Source organism: Anthonomus grandis, chromosome 14 (assembly GCF_022605725.1).
Source record: "Anthonomus grandis grandis chromosome 14, icAntGran1.3, whole genome shotgun sequence".
Taxonomy (NCBI): domain Eukaryota; kingdom Metazoa; phylum Arthropoda; class Insecta; order Coleoptera; family Curculionidae; genus Anthonomus; species Anthonomus grandis.
In genome coordinates, this window is record NC_065559.1 from 10,747,593 (window position 1) to 10,773,808 (window position 26,216).

Here is a 26,216-nt window from a genome sequence, read left to right on the forward strand (position 1 = left end):
TTCTTGGATAACTGTCTGCTCGACTGTGTTTTTAAATTACTTTAAGATCGTGTTTTTTTAGAAGCTATCAAAACTTTGATATAAAGTATTTTTTATTTATTTATTTATTTTCATAGACATAACCAATGCATCAGAATTGTTAATTAAATAGTAAGTATATATAGCACAAAACGAAAAAACCTTAAAATTACATTAGCATTAAATATTATAAAAAAATTAATCTAATTAAAGCTACAAATAAAAAACTCAGTCAGTGGATAGAAGGGATAGTCAGCTTACATAGTTTTTAATGACCATTCGAAATTTAAAACACTTTTAGCACGCTTAAAATGGTTCGGAAGTAGGGCACAAATTCTCAGAGGGTTAAAATTGTAGGGTCATCTTGTACCTGCAATAAATAAGAGAAAAAAATACAAATTTTGTCTTCATTTCGAGTCTTGTGATGAATAATATAATCAATTAATGCTTCATATTAATATAATCCACACGTTACAAAGCTTGTGGATTTTTTTAAAATTTCACATAAACTCTGGAGGATATATATATATATGATCGTAGATATGATAAAGATTTCTTGACATGACGCTGTATAAATAATTCTGGTGCAGATAATATATTTTTAACAAATCAGTGCGCATTTAATAGTGCAAGAGTTATCCCAAGCAAACAAATCATAGGCGAGAGTAGAATGTACTGCAGCATGATAAAAGTGTCTAAGTATCTATAAAAATCTCTAACCTAAAAAATTGTGTAATTACTTCGAACTTATTTGACATACTAAGTACACCTACTTATTTCAGGACAAATCCTTATCAACGAAAATGTCCAAACATTTATATGAGTGTTGTTGAATTATGGTGTTTAAACCGTCCCTGAGCAATAAGCTTCTATCTTGCACAACTCAAACAGGTTTGAAAAGGATGCAACTGCTCTTAAAATTGTTAAGAAAAAGGCGATTTTGTTGACACCAGTAAGAAAGATCAGCTATTTGCAAGGAAAAATGGCTACTCTTCATCTTCTGCGCTATATTAAAAATCAAAAACGCTAAAGACTGTTGTGCATACAGAAGAATATCTGTAATAAGTAACGCATTCAAGTTATTTTTAAAGTTAAGTTTTTTTCGGTCAATTTGCATTCAAAGACTGACTAGGTACTAGAGCGGCTTTCTTTGCACTACTATATTAGCGCAGAGGTATCTAGACATAAATATAGATATGCATATATATTACGTCGAATTTCGAAAAGCATTCGATAAGGAAAAACATGAAGAACTAGTCAAAACTTAGAACAAAAAACATAGACGACAAAAACTTAAAAATAACATCAAGTCCTTACTGGAATCAATGCACACCAATAACACTCTAGTAATAGAAATAAAGAGAGGAGCGACATAGGGATGTGCTATGTCGTCTCTACTCTTTACTGTATACAGTGCATCCCAAAGGTTATGTCTAAATTCATTTAAAATTCAGGGGTGTGTTCGAAAAAAAAACGCTCGGACCCGTCCATTTTTATATCAAGTTGCGCATTTTTTGTACGTGAAGTTTGTATATACAGGGTTGCTCAAAAATAAATTACGACCATCAACTTAATTTTTTCAAATGAAAGCACCTTTTTTTTATTTTATTTTTGAATTTCGCGTGTAATTCTACGTATGTTTCATGCATCATGTGCTATACGTAAAGTCAACAGTTATCGAAAAAAATACGACCAAACATTATTATTGAAGTTAACCTTGACCTCGAGTCACTTTATCTTTGAGAACTTTTATACAGAGCAAAATTCCATTCATTCCTGTTGTTTTATTGTTGGCTGGTGACCGTGTATTTTTATAGAAACTGTATGACAGTTGCATGCCAAACAGATATTGTCAAGTGTGAAGCGTACGAGCAAAGTTGCGGTTTTCACAATGGTAAAGTTAACGGAACGAGAAAAAATAGAAATTCTGTGCATGGTTGGGTTTGGTGATAGAACACGTACTCAAAGAGAAGTTGCTCAATTATTCAATGAAAGCCATCCTAATCGTCCTCCGATATGTCAAAAGGTGAAGAGTAGAATAGAGGCTAAATTTAGAGAATTCGGTCATGTTAGAGATCTGCCGAAATCTGGTCATCCTGCTCGAGATGAAAATGAACAACTTGACGTTTTGCTTTCTTTGGAAGAAAATCACTCCTCTGGCGCAGATTGGGGCAAATTTACACATGGCGAAATCTATAGTTCACCGAATAGTTAAAAAGCCCAAATATTACTCCTACAAAGTTATTCCTGTGCAAGAGTTATTTGATGACGATTTCGATAGGCGAAATGAGTTTTGTGATCGCTTACAAAACATGTGCAATCTAAATAATAATTTAGTACCAAATATTATTTTTTCTGATAAAGCCACGTTCTGTTTGAATGGTAGTGTAAAAAGACAAAATTGTCGATATTGGGCAATAGAAAATCTGCATTGGATGATGGAGGTAAACACCCAGTACCCTCAAAAACTAAATGTGTGGTGTGGAATAGTGCGCGGAAGAGTAATAGGTCCTTTTTCTTTAAACAGACTTTAACGGGACAAGTGTTTCTTGATTTTCTTTAACTTGAATTAGTTCCAGCATTACTAGCTTTATTTACAAATCCATTGGACCCAGACTACCCTGACGAAGAACTAATTTTCCAGCAAGATGGCGCTCCTCCGCACTATGCTGCCACTGTGCGTACATTGTTGAATGAAACCTTTCCCAATCGGTGGATAGGAAGGAGAGCACCCATCGAATGGCCTGCTAGGTCGCCTGACCTAACACCAATGGACTTTTTTTTCTGGGGATACCTCAAGTCGAAGGTATTTGTTAATAGGCCAAATAATCTAGACAACTTGAAAGAGAGAATTCGCAGAGAAGTGCGCGCCATAACTGCGGAAATGATTGAAAATGTGCAACGAGACTTTATTGATCGCATTGGATATTATCAAGCTCTGAATGGCAATCATTTTGAACATTTAACTTAATTTTTGTTCTTTTTGTATTTGTTACATGAATCGTCTTTTTTTCGATAACTGTTAACTTTCGGTATAGGACATGATGCTATAGGAAATGCCATGATGTATAGGAATGAATTTAGACATAACTTTTGGGATGCACTGTATAGTGGCTCTACTTTTAGAGAGGCTGTACTATCTGATGCTAAAAGAGTATAAATAATTAAAAAAATAATAAACAATAAAAGATATGCGGCTGACACAGAGCTGCACGGAAGATTTTTAAAGACTACTACTACAGAAAGAACAAGAAATACGTTTGTAAAAAAAAATACACAAAAATCACTTGTTTCAAAGACCACACAATAGAACTAAGAGTGAGAATATAAGGTACTGTGTGTTTTCAATACTATATTATAAACTAAAAAACTTGACACTCAAATAAGAACATAAACAAACTGTGATCGTTTGAAATGTGGTATTGTAGGAGGACCCTTAGAATATCATGGAAAGAAAGAAAAACAAAAGAAATGGGTAAACAGCATAAAGTTATCAATACAAATTAATACCATAAAAGCAAAAAATTAACATTATCTAAAACATAAAATGAGAGAACAGCGGTATGAGATTTATAGCAATTATGCAATTAAGGATAAAAGGAAAAAGAAGCATTAGTAAATGAAGAATTTCCTACATGAGAAATTTAAATGATTGGTATAACTGTAGCTCAGTAGAATTTTTCAGAGTGTCGGAAAAAATTAAGTAAAAATTGCAATGATGATATTTAACTTCCTATAGGATATGGCACCCAAGGAAGAAGAAGAAAAATATTAAGAGACTGGTAGTCATGACCTGAGACAATTGCCGATGTACTATCAGCAAAAAAGGTGATAAAACTGTCATCAATTAAAAAAGATAAATGATTAATAAAAATCAGAAACAAAATAGGACCAAGGATACTTCACTATAGAATACTAGTTTGAACCTCCACCCTGTCAGAAAATGTCACCCGACCTCTTGCCCTTAACTTTATAGTCTAAATTCGATTTGACAATAATTATTCAAGCCATCTGTAGGCAGATATTTTAACTTCTAATGAAAAGCCTTACTTAGAAGCATAATACTGCATAATATGCACAATACATAATAGAGTATCAAATGCTTTAGTAAAATCAAAGATAATATTAGCAGATCTCAACCCTAAATAAAAATGGTTTAAAATAAAGGTATAAAAGAAGATATATAGCTTCTGTGTATTATCCTTGAATTGGATTTTTTTGGGATCATTTCCATTTTGCAACATAAGGAGAACTCTCGTCAAATAGACAATAAAATATGTTGAAACAATAGGAAAACTTATTTTCCAAATTCAGTCTTTCAAAAGTGGGCAGCTCGTGTTCTTTGAAACCAAATGATTAAAATAATTAATATTTTCTTTAGAAAAACATTTAAACCTCAGCAAGCTGGACTTGTTTATAATAGTACCTACCAGGAGCTGAATGTCATAGCATTAGTGAAAACACTATCAATGCATGTGCAGGATGACCCTTGAATTCTGTAAGGTTCAAAAAAATACTTGCTTAAGACCATATGTATTAAAAACATCAATAACAGTGTTACCCCCACTGTTATTGATGTTTTTTGTTTCTAGATCTTACAACCCTTAGATCTAGAATTAAAGTCATAGCTAAAATCACCACAATTAAAGATTTGGGTTTACTCATACATTTTAGCAATTTTTCAATATAACTAATACCGTATAAAAAATTAAATTAAATTAATAAAATTAAAAAATAATAAATAAAATGGAAATCAATAAAGTAAATTATAACCTTTAGTTTAAAAAAATCTACAGTGACATTTATCTAAGGATAAAGACCAACCACAGCTAAATATGCTTTTGATGTAAAGTTGCAGAACTAATAGCCATCCAAAGGTGAAGGTAATGAAGATATTTTAAAGAATAGGTTAAGTTTGCAGATATTTTTTATAAAAATTTAAAGAAAAACTGTAATATATATTGTCTGTATCACCATCGTCATCAAAAGTCTCCCTCGTCTACTACTGAACATAGATCTCTGTGAATAATCTCTAATTTTTCCGGTTCTGTGTAGCAGGAATCCAGTTAATCGAAATGCATGTCACATCCATCTGGTTGGCGGTCGTCCCTGGTTTCTGAAGGCTTATTCTCTGGATCGTCATTCTATAATTCTTTTCGTCTATTTTTCAGGTCGCACTCTTGCTACATCTCCAGCCCAACTCCACTTCAAACAAGCCATTCCTCTCTTCTACTTCTGTAACCCCAGTTTTCTGCCATATTGTTTCGTTGGGCACTCTATCCATTATCATAATTCTCAATAGAGAAAGTTTCATTATTGTATATTTGTATTATATTTGTATTATTATTTGTATATTTTATATTATTGTATTCACTTTATTTATCGATTTCTTAGTAACTTTGTAACTTCCTGACTTAAATATGTTAAATTTTACCATAAGCTGTCTATGTTAATACAATTCTCCGCTCGATTTCGCATCTTTGATTATCTCCGACAATTCTGATCTCATGTCCTAGATATTTACAGGATGTCCTTTCGACGAGCATCAAAAGATTTTGACTAAGGACTAGGTTCATCAGTAATTCCGTTTTTGTCGTTTTATTTTTGAGACGCTTTAATATTCCATATATATTACTTATAAAACTGAAAGAGCTTTTGTTATTAAACTGCCACCTAAAGAAGACTTACGTTAAATCGGGACCTAAACCACAATAACTCAACATGAATTTTTCCTTTTGACAGCGGGAAACCTTTATATTGCGATCAATATAGAAATAAAACAGCAACAGAAAAAAAAGTTAACTATGGGGCGGCAGCGCGCTGGTCTAACTTGCAGGCGATTTAATTAATGGTCATAAAAGTGGGATTTTAGAGATCGGACGCAACACGAACCGATCCGGACGGCCATAAATTTCCAGCAGGGTCACAATTAAATACGCATATGCAGAAAATAAAACGGATTTTACCCCGCGTACGGTTCGGTCGGATTCAGCATCAATCTGGTCCCTTTTTTGCGAACGATTTATTGCTCTAAATAGATCCGTTTCGAATTATCCCATTAATTGCCTTAATTGGGGCTTGTTACAGTGGTTGTTTTATGAAAAATAAACGGGCAACCTAAATAACTAAGTTTATAAAATCAACATTTGAAATTTAATAATGTACTATGACTATTATAGTTTTTGTTTCAGGATCACCAGACCAAAGTCCCGTATTAAACTTATCCAAAAGTGGTGGCGGAAGTGCAGGTTCTTTGGGTGATAACGAACATTCTGGAAGCGAAGCTGATTGTCCAGATGTACCTCCATCACCGAGATCACCCAGGTCGGCGGTGGACGAGGAGGAGGATAATATTTCAGAGCCAGAACCTGATGAGGAAGAGGATAAGGATCAAGGTAATATAAATATTTACCATAATTTATTACTTCAAGAGATTAATAGGTGTCATTTTTAAAAGATTTTACCTAGTATCCACTTAAGTTATGCCTAATCATTTGGGTGGTTAGATCTATGAAATAACTTTAAGACGTTGTACTGCAATGCAATACCTTTTAAATTACCAACGCAATTAAAGTAGGCTGTAGTTTTAGCTTCAATAGTTTATATACAGGTAGTACCTAATTGTCTGTTTCCTATATTACAAATCGCTATTGAGTTATGGGCACTTGTCGAGCTTGTAATTTTGTAATTATTTTAAAAACCATTCTGGTTCTGTTAGAGTAATTTGTTTGGGAAATTATTGCTCGCCGTAAATTACTATTGAAAATATTTTATTATTATTATTTTTTATTCAACATAGGAATCTATTATAACTATCTATCTTTTAGGATACAAATATAATACAAAATCAATAAAATTTATCTAATCATTCGTTTTTTTCATGCGAAAGTTGCTAAAATGTTCGAAAAATATTAAAATTAACGCTAAGAATAAACTGGTTAAATAGAATTTTAATTGTATACCGCCAATTGTTAGATCTTATTAGAAAATAACTTTCTAATAATAAAACATAATTAAAAATCAACCTAGTGCTGTCCTTAGAAATACTAAATAATTGGTTTAATATAAAATTTGAGTTTTATTTTGGAACTCAGAGTATGATAGCAACTTAGAGTTTGAGGAAAATTACCAATTTATAGCAAGTTTCCATTTTCCTTATATATGCTTGTAAACAAAGCTACTGGAGGCCATTGACGACATATTGTGTAGTTTGATTATTTACTATAGAGCGGAAGAAAATTTTATTTTTGTGTCAATTCATTTCATTTATTCTACAGAATACAATTTACAAATTCTTAAAATTAAACAAAATGTGAAGTAACGGTGGCATGCAGTCCCCGAAGTCGCATGACTAGTATGGGGAATAAAAACCATAATATTCTAAATCTAGCCAAGACCTAAGGTATACTAAGTAATCTTACTAAACAAGTAAGGCCTAAAGTAATAGTATAATAACTTATAACTACAAATCATAAAGCACTAAAAGATCATGTTAAACAAAAATTTATTAATTATCTAAGTCTATTAAAAAATGACTTTTGTAAAATACTTTCTAGGCAATGAAAAAAAAACTCATAATATAAGAAACACCAAAACAAGACAATGACTCACAATGAAGCAACTAATAATATGAGATGAGTCAAAAATCAAATAGAACAGTAAGAGGAAATTGCTCAAAATTTACAATAAAACATTACAACCGCCAAATATTTGTAAAGCGTTAATGCTTAAAATGTTTTTGCTAGTATTTTCTCTTGGTTGATTTACAATCCAACGTTTAATTTTATTTTCCAAAGATGGGCAGGGATTTACTCTTTATTAAGATAAGTTCAATGAAAGAAACTCTAAGTTTCCCCTTACTTAAATTAATTTACATGATGTTAAGTAGCCAACATATTCTAAACCTAGGATGCTCTTCATCGTAGAGAGAACATGATAATTAATAGTAAATAATAAATAATTACGTTAAAAATATTTTATACTATTATAAAAATTGTCATATTCTCTTCTATCATCAAGTAAGTTGTCCTTTCAAAGAAATATAACATTAAATGTGTAGCGCCTTGATAGAAATATAACAAAAATTTTAAAGCAAAACAAGTTTGCCATTCTCATTTTCCCGCTAGCTAGATAAATAAAATGGAGTTCGGTCTTCGGACAAGTAAGCCATCAAACGAAAGCGAGAGCATGTCGACCGGTCATCTATATCCGTTGGTACGGCCGCATTAACATTCTTATCTCATTTTTCCCATGACTGAAAACAAACAAATTAGCTGAACATATTTCACGAGGCGCTCATGGGATGCGATGGCTGACGTAAATGTTTCTCCGACATGAAAATTGATTTATATTTTGTTAAATGATTTGTTTTACTAAAAAAGGCTTAGGTGTGCTATTATCCTATTGGATATCGTGATGAATAACCGGTATGAAGTCAGAGTATAGATGATCTGTATTTGGTTTAACTTCATGACTTAAAAAAGAATACATTTTTAGTTAAATTCTACCTCGGATGGAAAGAACAGATTTTTTTTTTGCATGATGACAGTTTAACCATGCAGCCAATTGCATTATTATATGTCATATTAAAAAGATTCTATTTTAATTGATTTAAAAACCTCATACATCTTTTAAAAAATTGTAGCATAAAACATTTTTCATTGCTTTAATCTACAATCGCCGACTATTATCTATTTTAACTATTTTTAAACATAAATGAGACAAGGGCACACTCTTTACGCCGTTGGGATTCGCCATGGATAGATTTAAAGAATAACATAGATGATGTGAAAAGGTAAAATGTAAAAAGTAAATAATTAATTAAACATATAAAATTCCGTAGTAAATGCTTGACATTAAAAGGACATTCTACTTTGTTATCATTTATAAGATTCAAAAGCAATACATGGATTACTAGGACATATCTTTCACATTCAAAAAATATGTCATTCCGGTCGCCTATAATATTCCAGGTTAGGCATAAATTAAGTGGTAATACATTTATCTTATTAGGATTTACTGGATAACAGGCATGTCTAAATTTCATTCTCATTTTAGTAGTTATAAATTACCTGCACACATTTGATGCTTATACTACAAAGGTATCTTACGTACTTACTAACAATATTTTGTAGGCGATTGTCTACAAACACTATTCCAAATATTATTTCGTTTAGTAAATAATATATGTTTTATTATTGTCGTCACATCACTAGATCCACATAGGTCATGTATAGAAATGCCATTACCAATATTATCTTTTGCCAGCTGGTTAGCAACTTCGTTTCCTGTGATGCCTATATGAAGTCAAATAAATATTTTTGTTTAATTAGAATAATACGTATTAATTTCTCGTATGATTGTAATATCTTTTATTAATAGATTGTAGCAAAGATCTAGAGTCTGCCAAAACAACAAAACTCCTATTGTTATCGTATTGCAGTATAAAATTAAGTGCATCTTTAGCTAGTATTAAGTAATTGTTTTTGACATAAGAATATTTCTATTATATGTTAAATTATCCGTGAAGTCGGCATATTTGATCGAAATTTTCTGCACAGGTGCAAAATAATGAAAAGACGGCAAATCAAATAGAGTTATTGTACTTATTTCGTAAGATATGGGTATTCAATTGATTAATTTTTATCTATTAAGTTTGTATCTAAAAATATATGCTTGACAACAAATTTCGAACCTGTTATATTTCTTTGCAATTTGAGTGGATTATTAATGCTTCTACTAATAGGTCATTTAGAGAAGCGAAACGCATAGTACTAAAACAAATGAGTATAACCGTATTGGATGCAGTCAACTCTTTGTACTAGCTTGTCCAAAGCTGATCCATAAGGAATACAACCATAATCCAGTATAAAACGTATGTAGCTTCCATAAAAGACCAAAGCTGTATCTACATCACATCCCCACCAAATCTTAGTAACATATCTTAAAAAACTTAAGCCTCTTTCACATTTGGAAATAAATTGATTAATGTGTTCCCTCCATTTAAGCTTTTTATTTAGGATTATTCTTAAGTATTTAACTTGGTTGGAATAAGGTATTCTGATTGTATCTTTCTTGAGATGAATATATGCAATATCTGGTGTATTATGATTTGTCAAGATACACGTATGCGATTTTTTAACCGATATCTCAAAACTATTAAGAATTGACGGAAGGGATATAAATGAATACGTTCAAAAGAAACATGTGAAATTTTGAAAATTATTAAGCCAAAAAGTATCATATAAATAAGAAATTTGTTTTAGAAACTCGCGATCACAGTCATTCTATTTAACACATAGAATGGCTAAAAAATTGAGCTGATTCAAGACTGGTGCACAAGAATAATAATTGCAACTCGAAATTTCTTTAAAAATGTTATCTAATATAATTTGTATATTATAATATAAAAGGGATATTATATGCGGTATTTTATATACTTTAATATTTATGATGTGAATTATGGCAGAAAGGGTCTAATAATTGCAACTCGAAATTTCTTTAAAAATGTTATCTAATATAATTTGTATATTATAATATAAAAGGGATATTATATGCGGTATTTTATATACTTTATAATTTATGATGTGAATTATGGCAGAAAGGGTCTAACTTTTCTACTCATCCAGTAAATAATTTAAACTTCCAGAAAAAAACTTATTCTTTTATCATCTCCTACCTATTTTTATTTGTTTCTTGAATGAATATAAAAATATAAACAGGTCGAAACACCCAAAAAATTGTCCATAAAACTAAGTATACACTATAGGTATTAAAAGAAATAAAAATACTCCAACTAACCTAAGAAAACAACTTAACTTAAATAAATCTATTACAGTTATCGCGAGAAAAACTACAGCATAAGAGAACAATTAAAGTAAAATTAGTTTTGGCGTAATAAAATATTTTAGATAATTGTTTAAAGTCATAAAGTGGCAAATTAAACTAATCCACTAAATTGTAAAACGTGTTTACAGTTTTTGTTATTTTACACAATGGGAAATTCTGTGAATAATTTGTTTTCCTAAATGGAATAAAAAAGGCTTCATTAGATCCTAAATTAACTTAAGCAACATTCAAAAACATAGTCAACAATATTTCAGGATTATTATAAGAAGCGTTTGAAAAAAAAAATAAACTAACACGGTATCTGTTAATTGCCATCAGCCAGAAAGTGACATAAATACACCAAAGTAGGTTTGAGCACCTTTTGCACCATTTTCTAGAATTATAAAATGATCCTTAAAAGATATAAATTTCAGAAAATTATTTGGAATTCTTTCTAGATAGTTAATATAGGCATCATAATTATATTGGAATGAAAAATAAATACTCTCTACCCCCTGACAGAGAATCCGATATCATATACCCACACCGATCTCAGCCATTCGTTTTAAAAGTATGTTGTGACTTATTTTGTCAAAAGCCTTGCTGAAGTCTATGCAGATGGTATCCACCTGAACACGATTATCTATGCAAATATTCGTAAATTAGTTTTTTAGTAACTTTAGTAATGTAACGAAGTTAGAAGATTTTGTTTTTATTTTATAAAAATATGGGTTAGCTCAGGTAGTATTTTACCAGAAAATTTAAGATAGTTTTGCATCGTTAACATTTGTTTCCGAATGTCTAATTTACCTTAGAATAATGTGTATTTTATTTATGAGTTATAGGTAACTTGTAACTATGGCCTATATGGATAAAGGAACTTAAAGATTGATAGGTTAGATTTCTTTATAATAATAGGTTATACTCAATCCTCTGTAGACTCGTTTTAGATCTCTGGTCTTCGTTGTTTTCAGTTCTAGTTATTTTTATGATAGTGAGAAGCAACGAATGCTTAGAACCAATAGTTTTTTGTAGAAGTTTTAAAGGTTACATACATACCTTAGAAAGAGCTGTTAAAAGGCGGGACATGACTTGTTGCGCAGAAAGCATAATAAATTCTGGTATAGTTTTCCACGATTTTCCGGAAAAGCCCGGTTTTCTTGGGCACGTGTGGTCAACTCTTGTCCCCCTGTTTTAAACCATAATATCTGGTTTTGAGGACTGAAATTAAGTTTATTTACAATATGTCATGTATGTTCGTGAGGTAAATATTTGCTAAATTGCTGCTGTGTATATAAAAGGCTGTTCATCAGGCTGGATTATTTAGATTTCAAGTAGTATTACAATTCCGATACATTCGTTGCAGTAGAGTCGTACCGTACCATTCAAGCAAATTACATATTATTTTCCAGATTTTCACTAGTGTTTCTTTTCATTGTTTACATTTGTCCTGGACAGTTTTTAAATTAGATAAGAGTCACCTATTTAACCTGCCGCCTCCGAGCCTAGCGTTTTTCATTTGTTACGCTAATGCATTGACTATTATTTTTATTATTGGTCCGCCTCGTTCCGGCTTATTTACATTTAAAACTGTCGTTTGGTCCTATGTGTCTTCTTTTATACGGCAAGGAATAGCCACGTATTACTACCTGATGCCTAGGCCTATCCTTCTTCGGTTTTGTAGTGCAGTTAATAAATGGGTTAATTAAGCAACTTTTCGTAAATAATTTTTTCTTAGATTAGAGAATTACTTACTGCGTTTTGAATTGCTAACTTTTATTGTTGATTTTTATTTTCTGCTCTGTCGGCCGTACTATCTCGTATTTTTAAATGAAAACTGCTGCTTTGATCTATCTTCTTTCGGTTTTGTAGCGCAAGTAATAACCGTGTCCATGCGATGATGATAGGGCATGAGTAAATGTTGATTTTTTTATTTATGTTACTTTGCTTATTTGTGCTATATTTCTGGCTATATTACTTGAATGATACCCACATCCGTAACTTATATATAAAATGAGTCATCTCGTCCTTTTATTCAAATCACTTTTAGTATTATTCCTTGAATATAAAATGCTAGAGTTTGCGGTATATTTTCACCGATGAACTGCCTGTGCTAAATCATAGAGATTGGAAACTGCAGTTGTTAGATTTTAAGGAATGATATTCTTGGATTAAGGCTTTAAAACCTGCTATAGAATTAAGTAAAACTCATACTAAATGTTTGATCACTAAAGTTTACGCGAGTAAAGCAAGCCCGAGCCATTTTTTGACGAAGTTCCTTTCAGTTCTGTAGATAATCATACAGCAAAGATTAAGTAGTCGACAGGTAACCTGCATCGACAAAGATAAAGGAATTTTTTTATGTTATGTGTAAATAATTTGTGTACGGGCAAGAAATTCCCTACAGCAACCACAGAAGTTTTACTGATTGGTCGATAATTTGTAACTTTTTTGGACCCGTTCTTAAATATTGGCACTACCTATTGGCTTATGAATTGTTTAGTAATATTTAACGCTGTATTTTTGTAAAAAAATGGAGGTGTGCCATCCGGTGCGACTGCCTTTTTAATATTAAGTCCCACCAGTGCTTTACTATGAAACTGACATTTATTTAATATTTGTACAGGTTAATCTAAAAGATTCATGCCTTTTTGTCTAACTAGAGTATTTCTTAAAATTAAGGAAATGGCTACTTTATGCAAAGTGCGTGTGGCCTTTGCGTGGAGTGTGGTGGATTTTCTCAGGTTCCCACGGGGTGTATGGTCTGCAGCAGCATTTGAAACTGCTGCTGCATTGAGGCGAAGAACGCTTGTAGTATGGCGTTCGGGTCTGTACCTAGCGGAAGGGGGATACCCACTAGTGCCTCGCAAACCTGGTCTTTATATAAGATAATATTATACAGGGTGTTTGAAAAATAGAAAGAGATATTTCAATGGGTGATTCCTTGTAAAAAAAATATGGGAAAAAGTTTCTATAAACATGAGTCCGGAAATGCACAGTTTTCAAGATACAGAGTGATAATTTTTTTTTTTAACATTAATTTTTTATTAATATTTAACAAAAAAATTACTCGATTCTCCTGAAATTTGCCAGTACTACTAGCTGTATTAAGAGGCTAATTTAGATCTAATTAGATTAAAGTTATGAGGTCCAGTGGCGTCCCGGGGGACATCTTAGCAAATATTATTGGCAAAAAAATTTACGCCACTGCTTTTTTTCAACGTGAATATTTGTTGTTTAATTAAGCATTAAAAAATAAAACTTTTTCGCCTCTTGATTTTTTTCGTATCTCACTTCGTTTTCGACAGAAACAAATAAATACCGTTTTATTGCATGCCACTGGACAAAACTGGTTTATTAATATTTGGAAAGAAAAATACAGGTGTCTTGGAAGACAAAAAATCAAAGACATTTCTAGGAGCTTTTTAGTGCAACAACAACTACAACAAATGTTGGAAATGTCCATCATCCATTTCTGGGCTGTCGACTCACTCGACGAATCATTAAACGACGCACTCGAGCTGAAATGCGAGGTCTATTTCTCATTTCTTCGCAAGCATTTACAATTTTATTTTTTAACTATTCTATTGTTTGTATAGGACTAGCATAAACCAGACTTTTAAGGTGTCCCCATAAGTAAAAATCAGGGGAGCGAGGTAGCGATTGAATTGGTCCACCTCTTCCAACCCAATTTTCCCCGAAGGTGTTATTAAGATGAGTTCTAACCGCTATACTAAAATGAGGAGGAACTCCATCGTGCATAAAAGTTATTTGCTTACGTACATTTAGAGAAACAAGTAAGAGGCTCAATTAAATTGTCATCAACAACACCCATCCACACATTTAAAGAAAATTGCTCTTGGTGGCGACATTATACGTAAGCAGGGGGACTTTCGTCACTCCATACATAAGTATTCTGAAAATTAACAATAGCATCACGCCGACATCCAGGTTCGTCCGTAAAATGTATGGTTTTATTAAATTTTCTGTTAGTATTAACTTTTTCGTAATACCATTGGCAAAACTGCAAAAGGGGCAAATAATCTCTTGGTAGTAATGCCTGCACACGTTGAACATGATACGGTTACAAAAGTTGTTCGGAGAGAACCTGCCACACAGTGCTGTTGGAATAATGATCCCCTTTGAATCGAGCTGCTATAGTTCTGGTACTTACGCCAGGATTTTCTTCCACAGCGCGTAAAACTGCCTCCTCAAACTCAGGCGTTCTTACGGACCTCGGCTGGCCTCTACCATTGGTGGACATGAAAAAACTTCCTAAGTAACTTTATTGTCAAAAACATCACAAAAAATAAATAAGAAAATTTACCTCTTTCCCGCAATCGACGGTCTACGCTTTCAAAGGTTTTACTATCTGGAAGTTGCTGTTAAGGAAACTGCATAACAATTACTGTAAGCACGTGCATACATTACATGCATGTCTGGCGTACATTTTTTTGCCAATAATGTTTGCTTAGATGTCCTCCGGGACGCCACTGGACCTTAATTGTAATTTTAATCTAATTAGGGCTAAATTAGCCTCTTATACAACAAGTAATACTGCCAAATTTCAAAAGAATTAAGTAAATATTTTTTTATATAATAATTTAAAAAAATTATCACCCTGTATCTTAAAAACTGTGCATTGCCCGACCCATGTTTATAGAAACTTTTTCTCATATTTTTTTACAAGGAATCACCCATTGAAATACCTTCGTCTACTTTTCGAACACCCTGTATAGCTGAATAATATTTTTGCAACATTATCATTCAAATATGCATTTTCCTACCTACCCAAATTATAAATAATTAGTTATAGTAATTCTTAGACCTTACTCTGTGACTTTTAGTAATAACATTATTGTTAAGAAACTTTATTTCTAATTTCAGATATGGATGATGGAGATCTTCCTCTCCCGGTTGTGCCCGTTAGTGACTCGCAACAAGCCGCTCTAAACTATTCGACCCTCGCGAGTGCAGTCGCAAGCGCTAACGGTCCAGTACCAGATCCCGGTATTTCGTCGACTGAAACCCTTCTTAGAAATATACAGGGACTCTTAAAAGTAGCTGCAGATAACGCACGTCAACAGGAGAGACAGATCAACTATGAAAAAGGTACCAATAGCAACATGGTGTATTTATTAAGTCTCGCGCAATATTACATGTATTTGGCAGCCACGCATAAAAGTTAAAGGTGGCAACGGTAGTTCATATACTATAGAGAAATATAATTTTATTGGTTTGTACAGTAGCGCATTGTGAATAATAGTTTAGTAGTGAGTTTGGTTTCTTTTGTACTGAGGGGTTTAAATCATACATAAGGTCTTCTTATGCAGATATTATTAGGAATTAGAAGATCATAAAGTAACAATCTTGTAATATAAGAAAATATTTCCACATAGCTTTATTAAATTTTCACAAATCTTGTACAAATCCTACAGTAAATTGATCTCTTTAAAACTAGCTTAGATTTCCTTATATTATCCACCCAAATTGTACAATTTTAAAGAACTGTAAATAAAAACTTAGAATATTGAAGCACTTTGAAGTGCGGACATATCGAATATGTTCTTTTAAATATTAGTTTTTTAATGAGTGAGATTGTATATAAATTTGTAACATAATTTATCAATCAGAAAACTTAATGTTTTCATCAAATACATTTTAGAATTATATACGCGTCTATACAATATACATATAAAATACTTTTGGCATTGTGAGGCATTAATATATTTAAATGGTCAATTAGTAAGATCGTCTTTATTTAAATGTATTTAAAACGAACGTTTTAAATTTGAAATTTTTAAAAGAAGAGAAACCACTTATATGAGTTTATCAAAACAATTGCAAGACAACAAAAATTAACCATTTACATAGCTTTATGTAATTGGGCTATGTAATATTAAACTTATCGATGCTTTTGATTTACTCTTACAAAAAATAAGATAGAAATAAAAATAATTGTCAACTTTATTACACATAGATAATAATAATATTATACAGCGTGTTTCTATCGTCCTTTATAACCAAAATACATGGAAGTTTTATAAAAATATGATTTTGAAATTCTCCTATACCTTCTGAAGAACCTGAAATTCTTTTTCGATATTTGTTATACTTACTTACGGTGCCCTACCTAAAATTTAAATCTTTCAAAATAAAAAAATCCAGGTCAGCCTTTGGTTAAATTTTAAGAAAGAAATAATACCCTGTATATTTGAAATTATAAAATATTCCTTTGACTAATTAAAAAAAAATAAATGGAAAAATTAATCTTAATTAAATTCTAGATTTAAGTTCTATGAGCCTAATTAATTATTGGACAAAAACGTAGAAAAAATCCGAATTGTTCAAAGTATTCATTAATTTGCTCGATACACCTCTCAGCTCTCAAAACTATTTGGTTTACTGACTTTTGAAACACTCTAGACGTGTTTCACTACAAACATTCCCTATTCGGTGAAAAAGGTGTGTTCAGAGATAGCTATAATTTTCTTTATAAACATATATCGAGAAACGCGTTATTTTTGAAATACAGAGTATTAAAGTTTTAAGAAAAAAAAATTTTTAGTCCTAACTTGTTTATAACTTATATATGAAATATCTTTAAAGTAGCAAAAGGCTTCTTTTGATCTGAATGATTCTCTTAATTTTTTTTCAATGTGTAGTAAATCCTCGTTTAGGTTGAAGCAAATTTGATTCCTTGCCTTTTTTTGTACGAGGCGAGGTTTTCGAATGAAAAAATAAAATTTCTTCGTCACTTCTTTGTTCTTTGTCAGTAGACATCGAAATGAGGGGTTTTCTTACAAAAGATCTATTTAACGAAAATAATATTAAAGACGGAATGCATCGTATCCATGATCCTAAGGCAAAAGTTCATAATAAATGCGTTGATCAGTGATTGATTTATTGATGAATTTTATCGATTAGAAGAGTGCTTCGTCTTCTTCTTAGAGTGCCAACCTGTTTCACATGTTGGCTCTCATGTTACCTATTCAAACCTTGCTCATAGCAGCGCGTAATACTTAAATGGTTATACCACGTTTTTAAAGTTTTTCAATTACGATATACTCCTTATGCCTCCTCCTGTAGCTCCATATACCTTGCCTTCTGCAAAAGGACTTCAGGCAAATCGACTCTAGTTACGCATTACATATCTAAGATATTCTAGCTTTTAAGTTGTAACTGTAGTCAGGATTTCTTTTTTTATTTCTATCCTTTTCGAAGGACCAAGGTATTCGTTGGATTCTTCCATAGAGCCACATTTCAAATGCCTTAAGTTTTTTGGAGGAGGCCTCCGTAAGTGTCCATAATTCAGCCCCACAAAAAAGAATCAAAAATACGCAGCATCGCAATAGGCGAATGTTCATTGACAACTGTTAGACGTGGCTGGTAAAGACATTTTTCGTCCCGACAAATAGAGTACACAAAAGCAAAAATGGTTTGTTAACAGAATTGCGAATTGAAATTGGATATATTGAAATCTTCAGGAAAACTTACGGAAAAGCCAATAAAGTCTCATGGATTTCGTATCCTTGAATAAGCTGTAAAATAAATATAGAGGTACTCACATGAACCAGAATTTCAAATAAGGATACGAATAAATTTCTGGAGCTTCATTTAGCTATCAGAGGCTAATGAACTAGAAAATAGCAATAAGTCACCTTGGTTCCACGTCTGCAGATTAGGCGTAAAAGTGTTAGCTTATCTTATTTTTCTCTTAATGAAATAAAGAATAATATAAAGAATAAAAATAGAATAAGCAGTGTTGTACAATTTTTCCTTAAAGAATATTCAATTAAAAATAGATTAATAAAAAAAAAAAATTTTTTTAAGATCAAACATCGCCTTTTCTTACGCCAAAGCCGTACATCAAATTTCATAAAAATATTATATAAATATTTATTATTTAATAAACGCAAAAAAAAATTAACTAAACAACATTTTTTTTTTAAATTTTAACACCCTGTATTTTAAAAACGCATTTTCCGATATACATTTATAAATAAAATTAAGGCTGATTCTAAATACAAAATGCGCTATTAAAGTTTGAACACTGCAACCCGGGACACTCTGTATGCATTATAAATTTTGGATTTCAGATGTCTCAAAAGTTAGTAGTTAACAAGAATAAAATCAGGCATTCGATAAGGCCATTGGTTAGAACCGTCTCTGCCTACTCACATATTTGGAATATTATTATTCAAAAATCATGAAAAGTCATCATTGAAATCAAAATCATTGAAAGCCAATTCCTGCAGTGTTTATAACTGCAACAAATAATAAAATTGGTAAAACATTTTAAACAAAATTAAAATACATTTTGCCAATTAGTCAATTTGCTAATTTAAATAAATATGAGGTCCAACAAGCTTATTGTCACAAAGTTCACACCATATGTGTAGTTTTTGAATCCATATTTCTGAAATTTCATCTGAACCTTATCCGTAAACAAACAGTGACTGAAAAATACTCTTTGATTTCAAATGACCCATCGCCAATTTAGTATTAAAATTTTGCCACCAGCTTCTAATTTTTGAACTTATTATATGTGTGAGTTTATGTTTTTGTTCTCATCGCCAAACAATGACATGAACCACGTCCAAGGCATTTCCCACTTAAGACATCTACAATATTTTCCTCAACATCTAAAGGGCCTCGTCTTTATTGCTCATTTATTTTTACTTGAAGAATTGTTATTATCTTCGTTATCAAAATCAGACACCGTCAAATATTTTAAATCAAGTTCCTAATAATTTACTTTAATTTTTTTTTTTAACAATTTTTGTTTTACTTTTTAATAAAAAAATATAATACTGTGTTTAATTAACATTCTTTAATACATCGATAATTTATTAATTAAGTCATAAATATTAAAGACTGATTATGTGTTAAATCAATTAGGAAAAAACAACCTCTAGGTTTAAAAGATAAAAATAATAGTATTTGCTGATTTATAGCATTGCTACTAAGTTTTCTTCTATAACCTTAAATACCAAATTAAAAGAAACAAAAATGCATTAAACTGAATTTAAATATAGCATATTATACATATGCTAATAACGTTAATAGAAACATTTTTTTATACCCAATTAGGTTATGCATTCTTAGTTCACTAGTATGATACTGAACCAAAAAAAAATTACTTTAAATAACGACACAATTTTAGTATATATTAATTTACGTGGTGGTTAATCTTTTTTTATTTTACATAAAGTTATGTAACGAAAAATTACTATAAATATTAAAATTTTAAAAAGTAGATTAGTTTGTAAATACTTTAGCCAAATATGTCTTTAGCAATGCCAAAAGTACTATTGCTACGAGGGGCACATCATAACCTAATTATTATATGGATCTGTTCCAGAAAAAGTGACAGTGATGGATTTTGTTATCTGTCAGCTGGTATTTTAGCGTAAACGTGCCATTACAACTCTAGAGTAGTATGTTTTATTTAACTAAATTTATAGTTAATTTATATTATTTAACGAAAATATATAGTTAAACCCGAGAATTTTGGTATATTTGCTTTGTATATTTGCGTGTATGTAGACATTTTAATAAAAGGTAAAAGATTTGACTTGGTGCCTGCAAATATCAGCCAATTGAATGTATTTAAATCTTAGTGTGGTTTAAACCAAGACGAATCGGATATCTTTTAGCCTTCGGGCGAATATATCAAAATTTTTCATGCACTAAAAGCAGTAATCTATTTACTGCCTTTTTGTTAGTTAAGATATACTAAGTGTGATGTAAGATGTTATCTTTCAAAATTAATAAACGGAATTATTAAGAATTTGATCTATTATTTACCTTACGATCCTTCACAACATTAATTTTAATTGGCAAACTTATTTAAAAAAAAATGCATTTAAACTGACAGTATATCTTAGTAAATTACTAGGCGATTAAATCGCTTTGGTTTAATTACTTTAGAGACACAACATATAGAAAGTGGATTTTTTTATTTGCTTTTTATAGCTCTCTTTGGCACTTTCATTACATTACAGAATCGATCGGTAGTTCCCAACTAACAGATAGCAAATCCACTACTGTTACTATATTCAGTAGGTGATCTAATCTAACACAAAAATTTTACCATTAGACATATTATAAAAAAAACGTCTGTACCTCATTTATAAATTATCTTGCTATCGATCATTAATCAAAAAGCCTTTTAACAACCCACAATTAACAAAACGCTTAGGAATTATAACTTTTCTTTTAAATGTATTTAGAGTATGAACTTAAAACAAAGCTTGAGCACGGTGTAAGAAAGGTTAACGGAATAATTAATAATACTTAATTTTTTTTAATAATGGTATGCTATTAGAAAAAGTTTAACATATGTAACTATGAAACTGGGAACTTTTTCTAGCTCTTGGGGATGTATGTGTTAAAGTTTTATTGGTCATAAAGTATAAATGCTTTTTTCTTTAGAAAAATAGGTTTGCCAAGTTTTTTTTTGTAATTTAATTTACGGTAATATTTAACTTAGTAAAGTTTATAGTGCTTCTATAAGGTTGAAAAATCTGACAAAAGGTAAGTTGGTTTTTTCTTATTTTCGGTAAAATAGTAAATTATTATTAAAAAGAAATATTTTAATATAAAAACGTTTATTTAATTAAAAAGAACTTACTTGATTCGATGATGGATAAGTTAAATTTAGACATAACGTTTTGAAACAATTACAATATTGTACTATTTATCTTATTATAATGTTTGTTAAAATGAGGATCCTGAGCACTTTTCTTGAGTGGTCTATGATATTATATAAGATATTGCTATTGATAGTTTTTTGGCAATGGGGAAACTAAACTCCTCTACTTATCAGATTATTAGTTTACTGATCTAAAAATTAGCCAGAAAGGAAAGGAAGTTAGCATAAAAAATTAAATAATAAAAAATATAAACTTAGGAAGATACTTCCTGAGTCAAAAAATATAAAAAATTAAAATAATACTTGTCGTCACGTATTTCTGCTTACTGGCTTCTTCAGGGCAAGGCAACCAGAAAGTTGGAGCAAAAGAGAAAAATAAAAAAACAAAAAGTATCACAGGGAATCAGATATGACTAGCTTCTTATATTTAGTTATTTAGTTTTATATTGGTTTATATGCTCTATTGATTCTGGAGTCGCTAATACGAAATCTTCTAGTCTACCAATATTGCTTCTTAAGCTCATCAGTTTCTTGAAAGTGTAATGGTTTGATGAGCTTTGTAATAAGCACCTACTACCTCTGACATCAGAACTGTCTGGTTTCCAAATCACATTAACTGTGGAGGATTCTAACCCCATTATCAGAGGTTATGAGCACTATTTGACATAACACAACTTATGATAGACCGTCCAGCATGTCTTGGTAAAACTCCAAGTGTCTCTTAGGACAGTTATTTTATAATAACTACTTTATCATTAACCACTCTTTTAATTTTTAAATTAATTTTAATTATTAAGAAAGGTTGTCACTCTTGTTGAGGCTAATTGTTAAGATATGGGCACATGGCCGCAGCCCATATACCGTTGGGTTGTGTCTTCCGTACCCCTTTCAACAATGCCCAGATTAGAATATTACTTTTTAGATCATTTATTATTGTTATTTGTATAACTGATATAATTTAAATCTTTAATTATTTAATGAGAATTTTTAATACTACACCAACGAAACAAGGTTCATGAACTTTCCCTATTGGTTGGTCTGGTAAGAAAAAAAGAACTTTTTCTTTTGTTTTTTTTTGTTTGTAAAGTTGTTACTTATCTTTTCAGTTAAGCACAAAGTGGATTTAGACAATTCAGTGAGAGATTTAAAGTGGACTGTATTTGTGTGATTAAAAGTAAATGTAGAAAGGTCGAAAAACCAGCCTTTAAAGATCCTTACCTTAAGGTGTCTGTATCTAGCTTTATCAGGCCTGCTTTGGACTTATTGGGTCTTCTAATTCGGGTTGAATCACTAAGAGTGGTTGCGGGTTTGATAAGTAAATCACGATCTGTGATGCGGTAAGATTAAGACAACAGTTGCGAAAATAAACGTATCACGACACTGGAATCAATGCGCGATGATAAAGTGCTAACAAGGAAGTCGTCTTCTCTCTGGTCTCCGTTCAGCACACACCAAAGGAATTTAGAAATTTAAAGGCTGTCGTACACGCGCAGATTTGTTGTTGTTAAGACAATATAAAAATAATAATTAAATTGATTATAATAAAAGGAGAAAATTAAATTAAATGAAATGGTAGTTTTAATTTGGAGAGAAAAAAAAAGAAATATTACAAAAAGAAAAATTTAAACTATTTGGACGTTCACAAACTAAATGTGGACGGACCATTTCCGCCCGACCAAAGCGCAATTTTATTCTACCGGCAGAGGACAAAGTTTGACTGCGGGCCTTTTAAGAGTGCCAGTAGACGTTTTAACTTTAGCTACTCTTACAACTTCATCACTACCCGGGTAAGTCTCCAAAATTCGCCCTAGCGGCCATTGAAGTGGCGGGATTTGGTCTTGTTTTATGACAACAAGTGAACCAGGTTGTAAAGATGGGGAATACTGATGCCATTTTGTACGCTCGTGAAGAGTATGAAGATACTCGTGAGACCATCGAGACCAAATGGTTTGTTGAAAGCGGGTTAATAACTGCCAACGAGATAACCGACTAATAGCAATATTTTCGAAACTTGGTTCAGGGAGCGCTGTTAGAGGTTCCAACAGCAGAAAATGACCGGGAGTAAGAGCTGTTAAATCATTAGGGCGCAGACTCACAGGAGTTAACGGTCGAGAGTTCATTAAAGCTTCAACTTGGGTAAAGACAGTATAAAGCTCTTCATAGGTCAGGATATGATTTCCGATGACTCGAACTAAATGAGTTTTAATTGATTTAATATTAACCTCCCACAAACCTCCAAAATAAAGTGAAGAGGATGGATTGAAATGCCAACTAATCTGGTAATTAGCGGCTGCATCACGAGCAAATGAATCGAAAATTTTACGAGGTCTGACAAAATTAGTGCCGCAATCACTATAAATATGTTCACATCGGCCTCGCCGACTAATAAAGCGTTTAAACGCTGCGACAAAAGCTTCAGCAGTTAAATCGGAGACTAGTTCTAAATGAACAGCTTTAACAGACATACAAATGAATAAACATAAATAAGCTTTAAGTGTTTTAGAGCCTCGAGTGCGTGACATGGTGATAGTGAACGGACTAGCATAATCAATCCCTACATGAAGAAAGGATTTAAGTTGACTAATGCGGGGAACCGGTAAATTACCCATTTGGAGTGAAGTAGATGTTGGATGGGTTTTCTAACAACTAATGCATTATGACAATATTCTTCGGATCGTTCGTTTAGCAGATAAGATTTAAAACCTTTAAAGCACTAAAAAATGAACCGTTTGGATGCCAGCATGGAGATATTAAATATGAATAGATTTAATCAGTAAATCTGTTAAACGAGATTTAGAAGGCAGGAGGGTAGGAAACTTTCGGTCATATTCAATAGGTGCGTGACCTAGCCGACCGCCAACTCGAAGAATATTATCGGTATCAAGAAAAGGTGATAGTTTCAAGAAGTTTTTAGATAATTTTTGACCTGTTTGAAGAGAATGAATCTCATTGGCAAAAAAAAGTTCCTGACTGCGTTTAACAAAACAAAGACTAGAGCAGTATAACTCATTAGACGAAAGCATTTCCAGGCGCTTTTGTGATAAATTTTTGCAATTATAATAAAACCGATGAATATAGGCCAAAATGCATACCGATTTAGAAAAAGATGAATTTCGATCAAAAAGACTGTCAAGAAAATTTGACTCTACGACTGTAGCCAAAGTTGTGATAGTGCGTTCCTCAAAAAAGGCATCAGCAGAAGGTAATGTAGTTTCAACATGATTGTGAAAAGGAAATTCAGAATTTTGTAAAATAGGAGCAGTCCACCATAAAGAACAATTTACTAGTTCGGAAGGCAGCATCCCGCGGGAGCCCACGTCAGCAGGATTGTCTGCAGACGGAACGTAAAATCAAGAACAAACATCTGTGTTTTCTTGTATGAGAGCAACTCGTTTACTTACAAATGTTTGCCATTTGTGCGGAAAAGATTTAAGCCAACTTAGAGCTATAGTGGAATCGGTATAGCAAAAAACTTGAGAAATGTCAATTTTGCCAGAAAAGACTTTTAAAACAAAGGCTCAAAGCTGAGCGGTTAAAACTGCGGCACAAAGTTCAAGTCGCGGTAAGGAAATTTTCTTTAATGGAGCAATTTTGGACTTAGAACAGACAAAATAAGTAAAAATTTGAGAAGCAGGGGAAAAGCAACGAAAATGCACAGCACTACAGAATCCCTTTTCACTCGCGTCGCCAAAACAATGAAGCTCACATCGAGAAGATTACGATAAAACTATAGAACGACAAAGATTAAAATTATTTAAACTAGAAAGATCGGTAGCGAATTTATCCCAAAGCCGAAGAATGTCAGCAGGCGGTTTTTGATCCCAATCAAGTTTTAATGTCCAGATTCGTTGAATTATATGTTTAAGTAAAAACGTAACCGGGGACAAAAGACCTAAAGGATCAAAGATTCGTGCCAAGTGAGATAAAAGATTTCGCTTCGTACAGCTTCTGTCGAAAATGTTAACTTTAAATTGAAAATTATCTGTTACAGCATTCTACTGCAATCCTAGGACCTTTAAAGATGCTTCATTTGCATTAAAAGAATCAAAATTTACCGGATTTATGGCTACCTGATGAGGTAATAAACCATTAAGAAGTTCCGGGCAATTTGAAGACCATTTTTGAAGTTTAAACCCTCCCTTTAGCAACAAAGCTGTAAGTTCAGTTTTAAGGGACAGCGCAGATTCAAGCGATGACGTTCCCCCGACGTAATCATCTACGTACATACTAGAGCGAATAGCTTCAGCTGCCAATGGATAGGTAGCTTCTTCATCATCGGCCAATTTTAATAAATTTTTAATAGCAATATAGGGGGAACAAGTTAAACCATAAACCAGTCTTTTGATACGGAAGTCCTGGACAGGTTCATCTGGAGAGAATCGCCAAAGAATGCGTTGATAGTCCTGATGATCAGGAGCAACAACAATCTGCCGATACATTTTAGAAATATCAGCAGTAAGAACAAATTTGTGGTAACGAAAACGAAGCAAAATAGAGACCAAATCGTTCTGCAGTTTTGGACCACAATACAAGGTCTCATTTAAAGAGGGTAGGTTGGGCAAATGAGCAGATCCATTAAAAACTACTCGTAATTTTGTAGTTATGCTCTTAGGCCTAATTACACAATGATGTGGAAGATAAAAGCAATTAGATAACGAAGGAGATACCGACTCCATGTGGTCTAAGTCAAGAAATTCCTGAATAAACTGACGAT

The 26,216-nt window shown here is 32.0% G+C and overlaps 1 protein-coding gene across 3 annotated transcripts in view; it reads left to right on the top strand.

Annotated features, from left to right (window-relative positions):
* The window catches only part of LOC126744587 (dachshund homolog 2), an 842,630-nt gene that overhangs the window by 255,294 nt on the left and 561,120 nt on the right, over positions 1–26,216 (top strand). For 2 of the 3 annotated variants that reach the window (XM_050452086.1, XM_050452087.1), the window contains exons 6-7: positions 6,198–6,413; positions 15,733–15,957. In XM_050452086.1, coding sequence (XP_050308043.1) covers positions 6,198–6,413; positions 15,733–15,957 — 441 coding nt within the window. The remainder of the gene's footprint in view (positions 1–6,197; positions 6,414–15,732; positions 15,958–26,216) is intronic. The other variant, XM_050452088.1, reaches the window with a different exon arrangement.